This window comes from Mesocricetus auratus, unplaced genomic scaffold (genome assembly GCF_017639785.1).
Source record: "Mesocricetus auratus isolate SY011 unplaced genomic scaffold, BCM_Maur_2.0 Super-Scaffold_100031, whole genome shotgun sequence".
Classification (NCBI taxonomy): domain Eukaryota; kingdom Metazoa; phylum Chordata; class Mammalia; order Rodentia; family Cricetidae; genus Mesocricetus; species Mesocricetus auratus.
In genome coordinates, this window is record NW_024429212.1 from 8550571 (window position 1) to 8570164 (window position 19594).

The 19594-nt window shown below is 47.3% G+C and overlaps 1 protein-coding gene across 2 annotated transcripts in view; it reads right to left on the bottom strand.

Annotated features, from left to right (window-relative positions):
- Myo16 (myosin XVI) overlaps positions 1 to 19594 on the bottom strand; it is a 422801-nt gene that overhangs the window by 20679 nt on the left and 382528 nt on the right. For both annotated transcript variants that reach the window (XM_040733405.1, XM_040733404.1), the window contains exons 33-34: positions 6149 to 6307; positions 2063 to 2154 (exon numbers count right to left, since the gene is read on the bottom strand). In XM_040733405.1, the coding sequence (XP_040589339.1) occupies positions 2063 to 2154; positions 6149 to 6307 (251 nt within the window). The remainder of the gene's footprint in view (positions 1 to 2062; positions 2155 to 6148; positions 6308 to 19594) is intronic.

Genomic DNA, 19594 nt, shown 5'->3' on the forward strand with positions numbered 1-19594 from the left:
GCAGCTGATCCTTGGCAAGTGACCAGCTCTCTTCTTTATAATGCATTTTATCTTTATTATTATTATCATAATCATCATCGTCATCACTGGTGACACTAATTATAAAAACCCAGACATCCACAAACAGGGATTCTGTTGGGGGCTCACTTTAATCCCACTGTTGTAGGACCAGTAACTTCAGCACTTTCTGGTACTGAATTCCTGTGAAATTGTTCTGGCAGAAAATCTAAAAGGCGGCATGTCTCGCTGTGTGCATACTTCCTCTATAAATGTCAGGGAAGAGATAAATCCTGGGGACATGTGGCAGTTAAACCACAGTGTCCCATCAGTCACAGCTTCTTGCCAGTGCGGAATCTGCTGCTACCACTGAGCGCCTACAGTCAGCACAACAGAGATTGTGTGGTTTTTCCATGTTTGGAGAGACAGGGTAAGCTGACTGAGTACTTCTTCCAGGGAAGGGGTTCACATTTGAAAAAAGCCTCCTTGAAAACAGGAGATGGAGACAATTCCCAAGACCTTCCCTAATGTTCTCTGTCTCTTAGCTAAACCCAGGAATGAACAGGAAGACCCAGCGACCTCAAGTCACGAGCCTGCTTCCAGCTATCTCCTTTCTGGGGGAGCATGGCATCATGGGTGAGAGAGGGCGGGGCAGGCAGAGTCTCACTGTGTGTCAGCTCTGACACGGGCAGCTCCTGTTCAGGGCAGGGAATGCTGGCGTCTGTAGTGTTTGCAGGGTAAAGCGGATGCACCACTCAGGAACACAGGAGAGACTAGGATGATTAGTTATCCCCGCCAATCAGCATTTTCTTTTCGCTTGGGCACCTATAGATCAGTACAAGTGATTTCCGCAGACTGCCTTCGGTAGAGACTCATTTCTAAGATTAAAATTATTGATCTTTTTCCCACACCACCTCATCAGGGCTACTTACAAAAATCTCAGCTCATAATGTGGCTGTGGCTACATGGCATCAAACACATCTAGAGGGCTAACCTCACTGGGACAAGACTACTTCATCCTGGGTACTATTGCATTCTAAAAGCACCAATATTTTACTTCCTCCAGAATAATCTTTGCTTTGGTGCAATTTCCAAGGTCAGATGGTGAACATGAACATGTAATCAGGACATACTCACAGGATTTTTAATTTAAACATGTTCTCAATAAGTGGTGTCTTGCATGCGTGTTTGTGTGTGTGTGTGTGTGTGTGTGCGGTGTTTATATGAGTGCCTGTGCTTGTATGAGTGTGAGCATGTGTGTGTAAAGTTGTATGTGGGCATGTGTGTGTGCAGGTGCACACGTATGCTTTTGTGCATGCCTGTAGAAGGGAGACATCAATCTTCAGTGCTGTCCTTCGGGAGATGTTGAGTTCGTTTTTTTGAGACAGGGTCTCACATTGGCCTAGTACTCACCAAGAGGCAAGGCTGACTGGTGAGCAAGCCCCAGGGATTTGCCCATCTCTGCTGCCCCTTCAGTGAAGTTCAAGCATGTATTCCAACTTCCACCTTTCCCTCTGGGTCCTGGATATCTAATTTAAGTCCTCCTGCTTGCACAAGCAAACACTTTATTGACTGAGCCATCTTGGAAACCCCACATAGAGTATCTTAAGTGGAGCTGATTATGCAGAACTTGGAGGGTCTGAGATTGAACAACAAGCAACTAGAGCATGGGCATCCAGATGTTATTTCCAAGATCCTGTCACTGCAACCTTCTACTCTAACGCAGGGCAAATGCAGAAAACAGCATCACTGTCAGAAGGATTCATATCATCACTGCCATTATCTAGTGATTTTAAAGTACCATAGCAAAATGATGTCTATAATTCTCTACTGAAATATGCTAGCTCTTAGCTGTTTGGGACATTGTTCTTTTCCCAAAGCAAGCAAGCATTGCAGACAGCTGAGATGGAGAAGAGAGAGAAATGTTCAGACAAAGGACCATAGATGGACAAGAAAACAATCTCAGTTCTCAGTCCAGGAAGGAGACCGGTGATCATGACTCAGTGACTGTGCATCATGGTTTAATTTCACTCATTGTTGCATGGAGGAGAACACGGTGTCATACCTGGGTGGTGTGACTCTCCCGATGTCTCTGAAATGATGAGGTTCCCGTACCACTCAGACACAGCCTTGAGCACCCATCATCCTCGGGTAAACCTGTGGAGGTCAGCACAGAACCGTGGTGAGGTTGTGTTTCCTTGCCAAAAGGAAAAAAAAAAAGACTTCATACTTAGTTAATAAAAGACACTGTCACATTGCACGCACTACAGCATTAGACAATAGCAGATATTCATTGAATATTAAAATTTGCAGCGAGATGGGAATACTTTAAGCTCCCGCAGTTTCAGTAAACAAAAGAGGAGATATACAGCCAGAGAGACAATGACAGCAAGCCAGTCACAGCAATGCAGATGTGACTTGAGAGGGAGGGAGGGAGAGGGCTTTCCTAGAGCCTGGAAACCACCCGAAGATTCTCCAGGAAGAAAGAAACACAAGACTGGTGCTGTTTCCCACCTGGATGGTGACGAAAAGTCATATTTTATTTGTGGGGCAGCACTGGGGGAAGAAGGGACTGAGGAAATATGAGACAGGAGCACACCATGACTGTGCTCCTTCCATTTACAAAGCTAGGATGGTCACAACCAACCACTTAGCCAATCACTGAGTAGAAGTGGCGTCCAGGGAATGAACACACCGCTCCCCCCAGGGACACAGGCGTCCTGTGAGGCAGCAGATTATTTTCTTCATTACCCAGCGCCCGCCTCTGACCCTTGGCACTTGGCCTGTATAATTCTCTGGTCTCAGCCTGCCCTGTACATCACAAACAGCAGCATCCCTGGCCTTTCTCGTTGGCTACACCCTGACTCGTGACAATCAAATGATTTTAGACATTATTAAATGCACCTTGGGGACAGATCTGTTCCCCTACAATGATTGAGAACCACCATGATGGAGATGGCATGCACTGCCCCAAGTGACTTGATTAATAAACATGAACAGATAAAAAGAGAAATAACTGCCCAATGGAATGAATTTCTACCAAGAGAACTTTAAATACTGAAGCAATTACTCATCTCCTCTGGAAACATAATTAACTAGCACAGTTTAATTGATTAAACATATACATGATTCCTAAATTAAAAACCATTAGGAAATCACTGTGCATTTTTCCAATTACAGGAATATGTCAGTTCCTTGGGGGGAATCTGAATCCAACCAACATGAGGTGGACCAGTCTGCCTTCTTGGCAAATGTACGTACACATGCCTCCGTGTAAAAAGGTTCTGTCAATGTTTTTATGAAACATTCCCTCTTGGAGGAAAGCTCCTTCAGACTCAGAAAGTTCTAAAGGGAGACTAGTTAAGACTCAGGAAGACAACAACGCATTAGTCCCAGGAAGTTCCTGAAACTGACCAGTTTCACAAGGCTATGCATCTCCAAGGTTACAGAAGCAGCAGGGACTGCTGAGGAGAGGAGACGCTTTAATTTGTTGAGCAGAACGTTCCAGAGTTCCAGTTTTGATGGGAGGGGGTTTCCAGAGGTGTTGCTGTCTGTGAGTTGTGCCTGCTCATGTAAGAAACCCCAATAAACTGTTACGTTTGTTAATTGGGATTTTGGTGGTATTACATCCCTCTGTCATCTGTTCAGTTTTCTGTGTAAGGTGAGTTGGACACTTGTTCACATCTCCCCAGAAACAGTGTTACAAACCTATCAGGACAGGACTGACTGTGGGTGAATACTGCCCCACCACTGAGGGTGTGTGGTGATGAAGACTGGTGCTGATCTGAGCTATGGTATCACCAGCAGGACAGGAAGAGGGTGTGTTAGACACAGGCTGTGGTGTGTTGCCCCGTCAACCAATTGTGTGGTACATTTAAGAGCTTAGACAGGTGCATAGGAGCCTGCAGGTGTAAGACAAGGCACCATCTGGAGAAAGAGTCCTGGTCAAAAGACATGAAGGACGAGGGATGGGGACAGGGATACAAAGGGCCACGTTCAAGGCAGGACAAATGTCCAGTTTGTCTGATATCCTAGTATCTTCTATTGCTGTGATGGAATAGCCCCACAGAAGCAGCTTAGGAAAGTATTTATTTTGTCTCACAGGTCTAGGGAAGCACAGTCCACCATGCTGGGGCAGGCATGGGGGCAGGAGGAGAAAGCTCACTGCTGAGATTGAGTCCACAGTCAGGAAGCAGAGGATGAACAGGAGTGGTGCTGGGCTATGAAGTCTCAAGGCCTCTAGAGATCCCCTTCCTGCAATGAGGCTGTGTTGCGTGTGGAAATCAGGACACTTGACCAGTAAGATGAGTGGGGTTTATTAGGAGGAAATAGCTGACACAGGAAACAAATGACGATTGCCAAGTCCCATTCCAAACATGCAGACCCTGCCACCCGATGCTCTCCGCCACCTGAAGAAGGGTCTTCCTAGCCCCAATTCAATCCTTTTAGCCAGTCAAGTCAACACCTGTGACCATGCCCGTTTGGGCGGCTGCCACTTCTAAGACTTCCACAACTGCCGGGCGGTGGTGGCGCACGCCTTTAATCTCAGCACTCAGGAGGCAGAGGCAGGCGGATCTCTGTGAGTTCGAGGCCAGGCTGGACCGACAGCCTCCAAAACAATACAGAGAAACCCTGTCTTGAAAAACCAAATAAAATAATAAAAAAAAAAAGACTTCCACAACCTTCCCAATCCACACCACCAGCGGGGGCCAAGTGATCAATCACGTGAGCCTCTCTGTGGATGCCTCACATCTCACATGCCAGCCACAGCACTCGATGCCTCACAGACAGGAGATCAAAGGCAGAGGCAGTGTGACCCATCTTCCAAAAATAACAATTCATAAATCAGAAGCTCGGCCCTTGGCATCAGAAGGGAAACGCCAGTTTAGACCATGATCCCGGATCCAGAACCAAGGTGGCATCTGAGTGTAGCTTCCATAGAATCAGTGGATAAAACTAAGGAGTGTTTGTTAACCTTCTCTGAAGATGGTGCAGAGACATATAGCGGAGAAGAAAGAAAGGGCCCCACCGTGGAGAGAAGCCCACAGCGGAATGGGAAGACACTTAATCAGACTCAGGACCGGGAGAGTACAGGAAGGACTCCATGCAGCGAGAAGCAAAGAGTCCCACTCGGGAGATGGTGACGGGACGCCCAGAGGACATTTGCCCACATGCCCAGAGGACAGTCAGTGCAGAGGTGTCTCTGCCTCTGTGGAAAATAGGTCAGGGTGGTTTATTCAAATGAACACAAACATGTACCCTGCCTACAGAGAATGTGGGTATTGCGCCTGCATGTGGTTCAGCTGTGAGTACTGGTTAGTGAGTCACAGTAAAGCAGAGGGCAGAGGGCTCCGAGTGTGTGTGGGTGTGCGCGCGTGCGCATGTGTGTGAGTGTGTGTGCGTGCGTGAGTGTGTGTGCGTGTGTGCATGTGTGTGCGTGTGTGTGCGTGCGTGCGTGTGTGTGTGTGTGTGTGTGTGTGTGTCTAATGCTGGCTGCTGGAATAAAGAAACCACCCACCCCAGCTCCTACCACCAATGTAGTTCATGCATGATGGCTGTGACCTCTCAAACCATGGGCCAGCATACACCCTGCTCTCCTTAATCAGGCTTTTTGTCAGGGCAAAGAGAAGAACAATGAACACCCAGGCCTCTGATTCCCCACCTTGGTCCCTTCCCAGCAGCAGAAACTTTGTAAAGAACGGCTAGATGTTCCCATCAGCCACTGCTAAATCCATATCAGAGAAAACGTTTGTTTACGTGGGCTTGGACATGGCAGCCCAGCCAGGCTTACTGGGTAACCTAAAGCCAGCCTGTCATGTGTGGCCCTTCATATTTTCCTTCACATTTCTTAGTGTGGAAACGTTAAATTCAACATTGTTGGTTGAACATTCTTAATCTCCCCAGCACAAGATGTGCCTCCTACTGGTTTCTACAGATTGACACCCCATCAAAACTCTGAAAAGGTCATCGAATAGTGAGTTCAACTCTCCCTTTCAATCCGGATGGTAAAAGGCTGACCGTGTTGCCCAGGGTTTACATTCTAGTTCAGGTTATCAAGCCTACTTCACTTTTGTGTAAGATGCTACATCAACTCCCATGTGGATGTAGCTGAGGACTTTGACTCATTGGCCGTGAGGTTAGAGGGGCTCACCGTTTGTGACAGAATTTCCATTTTCAGCTGTGACGGCCATAGACAGAGGGCTGGACAGTGGAGTCCCGTGGTTATTTGCATTTCTGTCTTGAGTCTCTGACGCCATCTCTGATGAACAGGGTTCATCCCGGCTAGTCAGGTTCATGTTAGTTTCAAAACCTGAAATACATTTTAGAAAAGATCACTCGTGTCTGGTAAAGTTTATTGCGAATTTGGGTAAAACAAGAGAAGAGGCTAATTAATTAAACACTAACTGTGCTTAAAGCAAATTCTCTAAAATCCTTAAAGAAATCTGTGGCCTAGATGCAGTAAATAAAAGTTGTCACAATACCTTTAAAATGTAAGCAGGGGAAAGTAACTTATAATTTGCTATTTCCAAACAACCTATTCAGAGTTTCTGGTATTTATCCAACAGCTTGTTATGACACTTCCCATGTGGAACAGGTAATGAATGTTTGTGCCCAAACCATTTACATACAGTATGACAAGCTTACAGCTCTGAAAAAAATGCATGTTGAACAAGATCATAAAACTTGTCGGTTGCAATTTAGGAAACTAAGCTTCAAACCCACTCAAACACACCCTCTACACTAAGAAAATGTGTATGGAGGGGTATGTTATGTGTATCTCACACCAAGTGTTCTGAGACACGTGAAACCAGAAGCCACTGTCCAATTCTAGGGTGGGAATGGGGGACAGCAAAAGCTATGTAATATTGGTGAAGCCAGATTTGAAAAGTTGAAGAGCATGTGACAATGTGTCCTCGCCACAGGCTCCCTGTGACGGTTGCGTGATGCTCTTGGAGAACAGGAGGTGTCAGAGATTAGCTACTGTCCCTTATCCTGTCACAATGCCTGCGGCTCCACACTGAGCCCCTCCACATTACCTGCCACCTGACTCAGTTTCCCTCTGAGTCAAGGCAGGTGCACCTGGGATCAATTCTTGCTTTCCTAGGATCCTCAGTGCTTCTGTGACCTCTCAGGGTATGCTTGAACCTAACTCTGAGTGTGCTGAGTGTGTGTCTGTTCTATTTTGTCGGTGCCTACTGGATCCTAATGGTCCTGGAGGAGGAGCCTCTAATGTTTGATGAGAATGGGTTATTTTAAAGCGATGATAAATATCATTTTCAATATTGGACTTTGCTTATAGGAGCTGGGTGTTGTCACTCTTGACCCCAAAAACTCAGACCCTCAAGAAAGAGAAATGCTAGCCTTGCTTTGTGGGAAATGAGTTTTGCATCCTGGGGCTGTGGAGATACGTAACAGACCTTAAGCACAGACACTATGAGTAGTGTACGGTCGTTTTTACTATCAAAGCCATGACATCTGTTTTTTGGAATGGATGGCATTTGGAGAAGAAATGAGGAAGCAGAGAGGGAATGGAAAGAAGGAAGTAAGGAAGGCGGAAAGGAAGGAAGGAAGGAAGGAGGGAGGGAGAGGAGGAAGGAGGGGGGGGATAGAAGGAAGGAAGGAAAGAAGCCACCTTAGCCCCCAAAGGCTGGGCCTGGCAATCGCGTGGCACTGCAGGCAAAGACTTCACCACGCTGCGCCATCTGGACCTGTGCTTCAGTGCTGCCTGCATGCACACCCTCTGCCTGCAGCATGCTTCCTACCCATCCACCTGTGTGTGGCTCACGCTCTCCAGCCAGAACCTGGGTCAGATCACCCACGGCTTCTTACAAAGTCTTCCCTGCTCAGAAAGAAAGATTTACAGGCAGGAATTGCTGGCTGGACAGAATAAAGGGAAAATGATCAGAACTTCATACTCCAAACCTTGACTCATCACAGCCGCCCTGAGCAAAAGAACAAAGCCAGAGGTATTATGCTACCTAACTTCAAAGCATATTGCAAAGCTCCGGTAACCAAAGCAGTGTGGCCCAACACAAAAAACAGGCACAGAGATCAAAGAAACAGAATAAGAGTACAGAAATAAACTACACGCCTGTAGCCAGCAGAATTTCTCCATGGTTGTTAAGAACACCACTAGGGACAGGACAGCCATTTTGATAAACGGTACTGAACAAACTGAGATGCCATGGACTATTTCTCACTGGTTAAAATAGACCCAAAATGTATGTATTAAATTCTTAATTGTGAGACATGAAAATATGAAGTTACTAGAAGAAAGAATAAGAAGAATGCTTCAGGTCATTATAATGAATGGGAGGGGTAGGAAAACACTCCCAAAGCACAAGAAACAAAGCCAAACATGGGCAAATAGGATTATTGCAAACTGATAAGTCTCCACATAAGGAGAGACCACCTATCAACTGGGAGAAAAGCATTTGTGGACCACACATCTAAGGAAAGGTTAAAACACAGAACATGCAAGGAATGCCAAAAAATCAACTGCAAAAATAACTAGACCGAAAATTAACAGTAGACCTGGACACCCGACAAGAGAAGACACGGCAATAACAAGAACATACAGGAACAAGAACATCCATGAAAATATACTCAGCATTGCCAGTCACCAAGGAAACACAGATCAAATCAGTGCCACTTCATTAAGAAGAAGGAAGAGTGCAAAAAAAAGATGAAAGACAGGTGATCATGAGAATACAGAGACATGGAACCCTTCGCGCTGTGGGTAGGAATGTAAATTAGTACAGCTATTACACAGCACAGAAATTCCTGACAGAGGCACAACTCATGTGACATAGCAACTGCACCTGGTATGTACCCAAAAAAATGTCAACATGTCAAAGAGACACCTGAACTCCCATGTTTCCTGGGGCATTGTTAATAATATCCACTCTGTAGAATCAGTCTAAGTACATCAATAGCTGGATGGATAAAGAAAATGAAGCATATATACATAAGGGAATATGACTGGGTCATACAAATAATACGATGTTGTCACTTGTGGCAATGTGGGTAGAAGAGATTACTCTGTTTAGTGTAATAAGGCAGGCACAGAGAGACACAAGCCTTATGATCTCACTTATCTGCAGATTCTAAAGACATTCGTCTTACAGGAGCTGAGAGGAGAATGACGGTTACTGGAGGTTAAGGAGAGCATGAGTAAGAGAGAGAAGGAGAGGTCAGTCCATGGGCCACAGTTACAGTTAGGAAAGAGAAGTTCTGATGTGCTGTTACACAATAGGGCAACTAGAGATAGTGATAATATAGTGTACATTTCAGAAAGCTATAAGAAAGAATTGTTTAGAATAAAGAAATTTAATGTTTGAGGAGATGTGTTTAATCTGACTTAAATATTACAGGATGCATAAAACCTACTGAAGTATCACTTAGTACCCTGTAAGTACACACATGCATCTATCTTTATCAGTTAAGACAAACTGAATTAAAAATGATCACAGTTTCTTCAGACACCAAGAAGAAAACCCTATGCTTCAATGTCCTAAGGAGCCACAAGGTAGTCAACTCTCTGGAGTACACACACACATACACACACACACACACACACACACACACACACACACACACACACACAACTCAATGTCTTGGCAGAGTTAGTTCCTGCAGGGACACTGACACACAGGCAGATCTTCTTGTCTGGGTTCCTGATAGTGGCCAGTGCTGGAGCTAAAGGAGCAACTGCTCAGTTTGGTCAAGTCTAACGGCTTCTGTATACCACTAAACCACGCTCAGCTGGTCAAGTCTAATGGCTTCTGTATATCACTAAGCCACGTTCAACTTCTAAGCTGTCTTAAGACACAGACAACCGTCCACGCGACTCTACGTATTTGGTGGCATGCCTTCCTTATGTTTTCATTCTTGTGTCCAGTTATTGGTTGCATGCCAACTGTCTACCAGACACTCTAGATGCTAGATGTTGGCAATGAGACCACATAGTCTTGCAGCTTGGAGCTGCATATGGGAAGGGGCCATATGCCCAACAAACAAACATGCACACAGGAAGAGTGTTTGCAGGAGAACAGTCCTGGAAGAGTGGGAAACCCAAAGAGTAGAACAGCTAATGGGTCAAGCTATGTCTTCATTTCAGCGCAAAGAAAGAGCAGAGAAGTTGTGGGTACATAGAGAAACTCTACACTTACTTTTGAGTTCTTACAGAAAGGAAGGACTAGCATTTCCCAGGAACCACATAGCAGCTGTGCATACAGAAGCAAAGGAGCAGCGGAGGAGGACATTGGTGGTGACACAGGCCTACCACTCAGGCCCTAAAAGCAGCCCAGAGAGGAATGGAGGTCTTACTGTCATTGGAATGGAAAAGCCTCCAAGTGTAGGGAAGGTTAGGTGAACACATACACGGTCAACAAAAGAATCGGTCTCTATCTGATGGTCAAAGACACAGGCTTCCAAGACTTGGGAGCCTTCGTGCTGATCTATTGACGATGACCTTTCTGATAGCTTATTTCTATCTTATAGGCACAATAGCACTGTAGTCTAAACCTTCACTCTTGCTATTAAGGTTTCTCTTCCCACTTCCTTTAGCAGGTTCAGCTATAACCACCATGTACTCAAACATTCGCTACACAGCTTAGACTGTGGCCCATATGTTGCCTGCTGGTTTTGTTTCTAACATAAGAAATACAGTTCTATCTGAGTGGTGTTGGCACACACCTTTAACCCCAGCATTCAGGAGGCAGAGGCAGGAGGATCTCTGTGAGTTCAAGGTCAGCCTGGTCTACAAAGTGAATTCCAGGACAGCCAGGGCTCTGTTACACATAGAAACTCTGTCTTGAAAAGAAAAACAAAAAACCAAAAGTCAAACAAAAATAGAGGTCTATTTTAGGGTGGCTGAAGACAGAAAGGAGGGGACTGGTGTTCGTAAGAGTGGGGCATGAGGATGAACGGTCAACGGGGTAGCTGTCCCAGATACTCTTGCAATGGTCGCCATACCAAGAGTCACGGTCATTCCTGTTTTCTAGATGAGGTTATCAAGCCTGGGAAGTAGATTAATCTCTATATAAGTGTCTCCCACTAGTAAGCACCCATGCAGGCCCACTCAGAGGGTCATACTGTGTGCCCAGCCCTGTGATTTCTTCCCATGTGTAGCTTTCTCTCATTAGCTCATTTGTTGGTGGAAAAGTTGAGGTGGCTTCTGTGCTTGACGTTATTCCTGATGTTCTGTGGGGACGAACCAGGAAAAGAGTATAAAAGATGATGCTGTGATACATGAAAGTCCTGACCATGATGCCCTCACCCGGGGTTAGCGTGCTTCCATCAATACTAACCACGGGATGTGTGGCTTGTGAGTAACATGCCAGGGGCTGCTCACAAACACCCTTACTCAGACTTAAGCCCAGAGAAGTGTCTGTGCCCTAACTTGCTGACATTCAGACTCAAGCTCTCAGCATATTTCACTCCACCGCGGGGCAGCAGCTTGGTGTATGTTCAGATTGCTAGAGGCTCGTGGTTAAGCACTGACAAAGCTACAGCAGAAACGAGTCACAAGATCTGTGACACTAGGTCTGTAGAGTTCTTCAAGCACACACAAAGACGAACACTTTGTAGAGGATCTTAAGAGTTACCAGGGGGCCAAGTCCTCAAGCCTGTTCCAGTCTTGGTGCTGGAAGGGTGAGAAAAGCCACCAAACAGAAAGATTAGAGACTCCTGATGGCTGAGCATTTGGGAAGAGAAGTAAACAAGGGAAGTTCTATGTGAGAGTTGAAGTTTTCCCTGAGACGCGTCTGGGGCTCTGCCCTGCGTGATTCATCCCGTCTTCCCGTAGGGTGCCGGCAACACCTGATGGTTTGAATACCTGTGGTGTTTGAATGTCTGCTTGCCACAGAGGGTACAGGTTCAGAAGAAATGAATCACATCAGGATGTGACTCCAAGATAAGGGCCTTACCTGGCCTTAGTACTTGAGTATGTATGTACACACTGACTTTTAACCTAGTCGGGGAGTGTTCTACCAAATTCCTCAACCTTTAACACACAGGAAGAATGCCGTTGTCTTTTACTGGCTCCTAAATAATTAAACTAGCGTTCTGGGAGGGTGTCTCTGTTGGGAAAATGTGGGTGATTTCTCCTGTCCAAGGGGACAGTCAGAAGCACCTGAAGACTTCCTAGTTGGAGGTCCCAGCTGGAGTAGTGCCCATGGGTGGAAGCCGGAGATACAGCAGAAAGCATCCAGTGCCCAGAAAGGCTGGCTGCAGATCGTGGCCAACATGGCCTAGGATACAGAGTCTCCAGCTCCAGTCTGGGGTGAGATCACACAAAGCCACTTTCCTCTCCAGCTCTATTGTTTCTGGGTTCATTTGAGTGAGGATGCAAATGTATCCCAGCCAGGAGAGAACCCTCTAGGCTTCTGTCAGCCCCAGGCTTTCGCCTTGTCAACTCTGGCTTCCCTGCATCCTTTCCACCAGAGGCCCCAGGCTTCAGGGAAGAGTACAGCTGTGCACTCACTCATGACTCTGTCTCCACCAAGAAGGCCTTCTGGGTGACCTCCTCGGGTCAGGTAACTTCACCCAAGTCCTTCTCACTGCTTGGCACACCCCTTCTCTCCAGCTTACTGTGATCTCTGGCATGGTGGTGCCTTTAATCACAATATATTTTCTGATGTGTTTACAGTGTCTACAGCATGGCTAACATGTCGAGGGAACTCAACAAGAGAAACACAGACAGCGTCCTGCACCCTACATGCTGCAATCCCAGAACTCAGGAAGCTAAGGCAGGAAAATTGCTGCCTGTTTGAGACCAGCCTTGACTACTACAGGGTGAATATCATGTTTGCCAAGGCTACACAGGAAGACTATAATGTCAAGAAAAAAGAAGGAAGAAAAAAGGGAGAGGGAGGGAAGGAGAGAGAGAGAGAGAGAGAGAGAGAGAGAGAGAGAGAGAGAGAGAGAACGAACAAATCTGACAACATGGCTTAAGACGCTTCACTTTCCAAGTACAGCCCTGCTTCCCACTGTGTAACTAGCTATGCATTTGCTGAGAATTCCTAGCAAGTCTGAGTGGTGGCATCAGGCAGGTGGTAACTTGTGCCCATGCTCAAGCAATGGCTAGAAGCTGAAATGTAGGAAAGGACCAACTATTGGTGGAAATGGCATGCCTTTGAGTTCCAGTCACTGTGTACTTCACACTACAAGGTAAGGACAGTGTACCATTGCACATTGGATGTCTTCTCTTAGGTACATCATCACAGCTGTATGCTTCCTACCGAAGCCCAGAAGCCTGTAGAGGAGACACTGACAGACGTTTACAGCCAATGACTGACCCATGGTTTGAGGCTCTGTAGCTTCTGCCATTGTCCCACTAACTGTCAATACACAGGGCCTACCAGTATTGAGTTATTTTCTTAACTATTACTTTATCTTGCCTTTATAATCTCTTACTTCAGAGAACCGAAGTCAGTTTGGTGGGGACTGGGATTCTTCACCTAAGCTACATGACACTGGGATTTTAGTGGCCAGCTTCTACCTCTGGGCTACAGTGCCAGCTCCAAGAACACCTTCTGAGGGTGTCATTCCTCAGGCTTCCAGAAGGGGCAGGAGACTACTCAAAGGCAATGGCCTGTAGGTCACCCTTGAGACTTCTAGTAAGGTGGAGAGGGTGTAGAGAAAGGGGAACACTCCTCCATTGCTGGTGGAAGTGGAAACTTTTAATTGCCACTTTGGAAACCAAATGGCAGTTTCTTAGAAAATTGGGAATTGATCTATCCCAATACCACTCTTGGGCATATACCTAAAAGATGCTTAATCATACCATAAGGACATTTGCTCAACTATGCTCATAGCATCTGTATTCGTAATAACCAGAACCTGGAAACAATCTAGATGTGCCTCAGCTGAGGAATGGATAAAGAAAATGTGAGTACATTTATACAATATAATATTTACTTAGCTGTTAAAAAACAATGACATCATGAAATTTGCAGGCAAATGGATGGAACTAGAAGAAAGAAATCATCCTGAGTGAGGTAATCCAGACCCAGAAAGACAAACATGGTATGCACTCACTTACAACTGAATACCAGCTGCAAAGTAAAGAATAACCACCATGCTACAATTCACAGACCCAGAGAGGCTAGGAACAAGGAGAGCTCAAAGGGGGGGATGCTTGGATCTCCCTGGTAAGGGGAAACAGAAGAGAGTTTTGTGGGTGCGCTGGGGGTGGGTGGGGATGGGAACATGAGGCATCAGGTTGGGGTGGCATGGAGCGGGAGAGAACTGAAAGAGGTGACTGGAAAGGGGGAGTATTTTGGGATCAGGTAAAAAAAACCTGGTGCAAGGGAAACTCTTGGGACTCTACAAGGATGACCCTAGCTAAGACTCCAAGCGATAGGGGATTTGTAGCCTGAACTAGTCATCTCCTGTGGCCAGGAAAGACTTCCAGTGGAGGGATTTGGGACACCAGGCACATAACCTTCGACCTACAGTCTGTCCTGCCTATGAGATATGCTGGGATAAGGGTGGCTTAGAGATTGAGGGAATGGTCAACCAACGACCAGTCTAGCCTAAAATCCCATGGCAGGAAAGTAAGTCCATCCCTGACACTTTTGGAGCAGCAGGACCCAGAGACTGGGTGGCCTAGAGACCTAGGATAGAACCACACATGACTGGAGAAAAAAATGTCTATGTAGTGATTCCTAACAATTTTCTGTGTTCATAGGTTGATGCCTAGCCCAACTGTCAATAGCGAGGCTTCATCCGGCAATTGATGGAAACAGATGCGGACACCCACAACCTCAGGGAATACTCCTGAAGAGAGGGAGGAGGGATTGTAGGAGTCAAAAGGGTCAAGGACACCACAAGAAAACCCACAGAATCAACTAACCTGGGCTCACAGGAGCTCACAACCAGGTAGTCTGCACAGGACTGACCTAGGCCCTCTGCATATATATGACAGTGGTGTAGCTTTGTCTTCTTGTGGGTCTCCTAACAGTGGGAGCAGGGGCTATCTCTGACTCTTTTGCTGACTATTGGAACCCACTTTTCTCATGTTGGTTGCCTTAATACATGGGGAAGTGCCTAGTCTTACTGCAACTTGATATGGCAGGGTTTGATGATACCCAGAGGAGGTCTGCCCTTTTCTGAATAGAAATGGAGGAGAGAATTGGGAGGGGGCACAGAGAGAAGGTTTGGGGAGGGCCTAGGAGGAGAGGGGGGGGAAACTGTGGCCAGGATATAAAATAAATAATTTTTAAAAATATAGTGGGGTGGTCAGAGGCTCGCAGAAAAGTACCCCAAAGCATTCGTTCTAGATCCACAGGGGAATCTGGAGGGTGGGCAAGTGCAGGGTGGGGTATCAACGGGTGAGGGGGGAGCACCCTGGCACCTCTGCAGGGGAGGCAGAAAGGATGGGAGGGGCTGGAGGGACAGAACTGGTTGTGTCAAGGGAAGGCAGCCCGATCTGCCGCTGCTTTCGGACTGGGGCTTTGCAGTGTCTGCTGCCTCTCGTACCTGGTTTCCTTCTAACGCCTTGTGTAAGAGCTGAGGAAGAGAGGAGCTTGGTAAATATTCACCTGGCCAAAGCTTCTGAGCTCTGAGGTGAGGCTATAAATAGAAAGGCTGTAAGGGTTTAGACTGGTGCCCTGCGGGAGAGCTGGGCAGCAGGGGGAAGGGCATTCACCATGCCTCCTGGCTGGGGCAGCACCAGGCAGGCCACTGAGCACCCTCCGTAGGGAGGAGTCCGTAGGGAGGAGTCCGAGAAGGAGTCAATGCTGGAGGACTGCGGGTCTGCATGGGGACCTTGGAGGGACTGCCAGCCACCCAAGGATTAAGCTGAGCAGCAATTTTTGGAACAGGAATATGTTTTATGAAGCCCTAGGCAAGGAGGATTTCTCCCAGTGTGTGTGTGTGTGTGGGGGGGATCTTTAAGAGCCAGTGCAGCAGGAGGAGGCAGAGTGAGTTGAACTTAGAGAGAGGAAAGAGGAGGCTGGGGTTAGGGAAGAACTGGAGTTGGCCAGGGGTGGGGCTGGACCAGCCTGAGGCGAAGGAGCTCTGTTACCCAAAATCCCAGTCCTGCCAAGGAAAACGGGCACCCAGCAAACGAAAGAGTGGAGTGTTTCTTTAAGAGAAATGAGGGTTTTTTTTTTTAATTCTCTGCTAGTTACCTTCTTAACCTGAGATAACCTCAGCTCCTGCTTTGGGATCACATGAGCTGGGATCAGGGTTTTGGTACCGCTGGAGAGAAACGAACTGGAGCCGTCTAGTGGACTTAATGCAGACATTAGTGTGTGAGGGTGCCGTTCATGCTCACCTCTCCTGCTGGCTAGGACTCTGGGGCCACACTGCAGGAAAATCCCCCTGGGGAAAGGACACTAGGCCACTCTGGAAAAGCATAGCACTTGCCTTCTCCTAGTTGGCATTAAGGAGAAACTAAAGACTTGGAGGGAGGGCCTGCATGCCCCAGCCCCCGCCCCGCCCCGCCCCCATGCCCCTGCAAGCCCTTGCTTTAGGTTTCAGGAATCTGTTGCCAGCTCAATGCGCTAAGACCTGGATAGACCTGCTTTGACCTGAAGTGCGCAGAGGGTTATATCAGGCTAACTGTAGTCTGTGTTGCATGGGGCAACTCTCCCTTAGGCATCGGACACTGCGAGTTCTTCCATCGCTGTGCAGAACGATCAGTAAGGACTCAAGGGTTCGGTGGTGCAGCCTCTGTCTGACATGAGCACGGGCAAGGCTCTGGGCTCAGTCCCCATATGGCAATACATGAGCCAAAAATCCAACAAATACAGGTTCCGCTCTCAGTCCTAACCCTCACGCTCTGCAGCCCGTGAGCTGTACAGAGCTTTTTTTCTTTCCCACGCTGGCATAGCCCAAGCTTTTGCCTCATGGTCTTTCAGAGAGGCGAGTATTAGCAGAAAGAGTTCTGTAGACACAGCAGCTCACCGGAAGCTGTGACAGGGAGATCTCCTAGCCGGAGAGACTCAGGAGAGAGAGGCAGGGCATCCCTGAAGAAGAAGCATGTGTGAGGGCAAGGCGGCCGCAGGCAAGACTGGAGTCTGCTCTGCCTGGCATAATTCCGATCCACCGTGCGCACGTGTGGCCATGGCGGAAGTGTGTAGAAAGGTGTTTCAGGAATGCCAGCGATTGGGGGCATTTAGGGATCCAGCATCAGGGGGTTCCCAGGCAGCCCTGCCTGCGTTGCAGCTGGGCCAATCCATCCTGTGTACCACTGTGAGGATATGTTATGTCAGAAACCAAAAGCACAGCTCTGTGGACCCTGGGACTGGTCAGTATGGACCAAGCTGATTGGTTCCCTACTCTCCCAGCTCCAAAAGTCTAGAGAGGATAGCTGGCCCACATAAAACAAACTCAACGGTGTTTTTGCAGAGCGTTTTTCTCATTCATTTTGCTTTATTTGGGGACGTGTGTGTGTGTGTGTGTGTGTGTGTTGTCTAATGAATCTTTTGTTTGTATGTTTTGGTTTCTGTCCTTGTGTTTTGTGTATGTGATTCTTATATTTGCATTTTTAAAGAACAGCATAGAGTTGGGTGGGTAGGGATGATCTGGAAGGCACCAGAGGAGGGAAGAAGTGATCAGAATATATAGTATGAAAAAATGTTCAATAAACAACGATGTATTTGTTTGCACACACACAGACGCACACACATGCATGCACATGCGCGCACGCTCACACACACGTGCACACACACGCTCACACACACACTCACACACGCTCACACACACATGCTCACACACACGCTCACACACGCACACACGCACACACGCTCACACACACACGCTCACACACACGCTCACACACACGCTCACACACACACGCTCACACACTCACACACACACGCTCACACACACGCTCACACACACACATGCTCACACACACACGTCCAGAGCAGGGCTTTGCAACTCTACCCCATGATGCTCCTGCTCTTGGGAAGGCGACTCGCCTAGCATGGTAGACTTGGGTGTACGGGGAATGTTTGCTTGTCCCCACTCATAACTCATAACGCCCCCTCTCTGCCAAGCGTAGGGAGATGCTTTACAGTAGAAAACACCAACAGAGGCAGCAGACTGGTATCCAACGCCATATGTACCCAGCCGGGAAGAACGTAGGGATGGCAAAGCCGGGGAGTGACTGTCAGTGTAAACAAGGCTCCCGGACCCAGAAAATGCACAGAAAATTAAGTCCTGCCAATTTTCTTTTACATTTAACTAACTGGATCCCTCCCTTCCCCCCCTCGTTTATTCAGTCTCTGCCATAAAAAGGGGGATCCTTGAACCCAGAACCAACTGGCCTGAAGCTATCATTTTGTGTGATCTAGCAGGCTATAAGATCTCTTATCTTGCTGCTGGGCTCTCATCTCCTGAGTATTGGTGGGGTGTGGCCCGAAGGCCCCAGACAGTGCACAGTGGCAGTATAGTGGCTGACATTCCTTCAGGCAAACAGCTTTGTTCACGCGACAGGGATGGCAAGGGAGAGGATAAAGTCCCCAACCTTCTGTATGTAACATGTGGTCTAGAAGGAAAGCTGGGAATGTCAGTTACTTGGCATAAAAGGGACACAGGCAGAACCAGCAGAGTGAAAAAAGTAAAAGCCAAAACGATGACAACAAAAGCTAGGAACGCATGCGATACGTGGCGGTCTCCTCAAGTGCCTTGTTCAGAACTCATTGCTGCCGTGCCCACATAAAACATGACGAGAAGGCACAGGCCGGGTCCACCAGAACACATCTCAAACACTGAGCTCACGCTGTAGGGACACAAGTAGTGCTAGCCCATGCCTGGTGACAGATCACCAAAGCACAGGACACCTGGCACGGAGGGCCCAGTCTTTTAGTGGAGCCAGAGCTATGGCGGGTGTCACCTGCCCACACTGCACAGCACCAACTCGGAGGGTTCGGATAATAAATGGGAAATGTCTGGGGATTGCAAGTCGGATTAATGATCCCACTGGGCTGCGGAGGCTGCTTTCTCTTACAGCCTCAGTGATTGTGCCTTAGACGAATCAAGGGTTGACAGGCAGCTCGGGATAATTCCTTGAGTCTCCAGGGCGTGGGGCCATGGGTCTACACTTCACAAAACCCACAGCAGTGATGGCTACAGAGAGGACATCTGTCGCCCAGCGATGAAGGTGACTACTGAATCATCTGTGGGCTCACATTTCACCCAGAGCTATCAGTAAAAATCCCCAATGGTCAGTGGGTGATGGGATTTCCCTTCCCACGAGGCACTTCAGGGGGTCAACTGTGATAAATCCCAAGAGAAATCACCTGATGTATACCTGAGCCTCCCAAACCGGAAACCATGGATTCATGCACAATGTTATAAAATACCATGTAAAATACCCTCTTTTATGTGTACCTCTTATACATAACATATACATGAATTTTAGGTTTATGCTGAGTCCTATCCCCAAGATATGACTTTAGATACACACAAGTACTCCCAAATTCAGAAAACAGTATAAGCTACTCTATGTTCATAAACAACTAGACTCTCCTGGCACGGGCATACATCTTTAATCCCAGCACAGGAGGCAGAGGCAAGTGGATCTCTGTGGGATAGAGGCTACACAGTAAGATTATGTGTAAAAATAAAATACAATAAA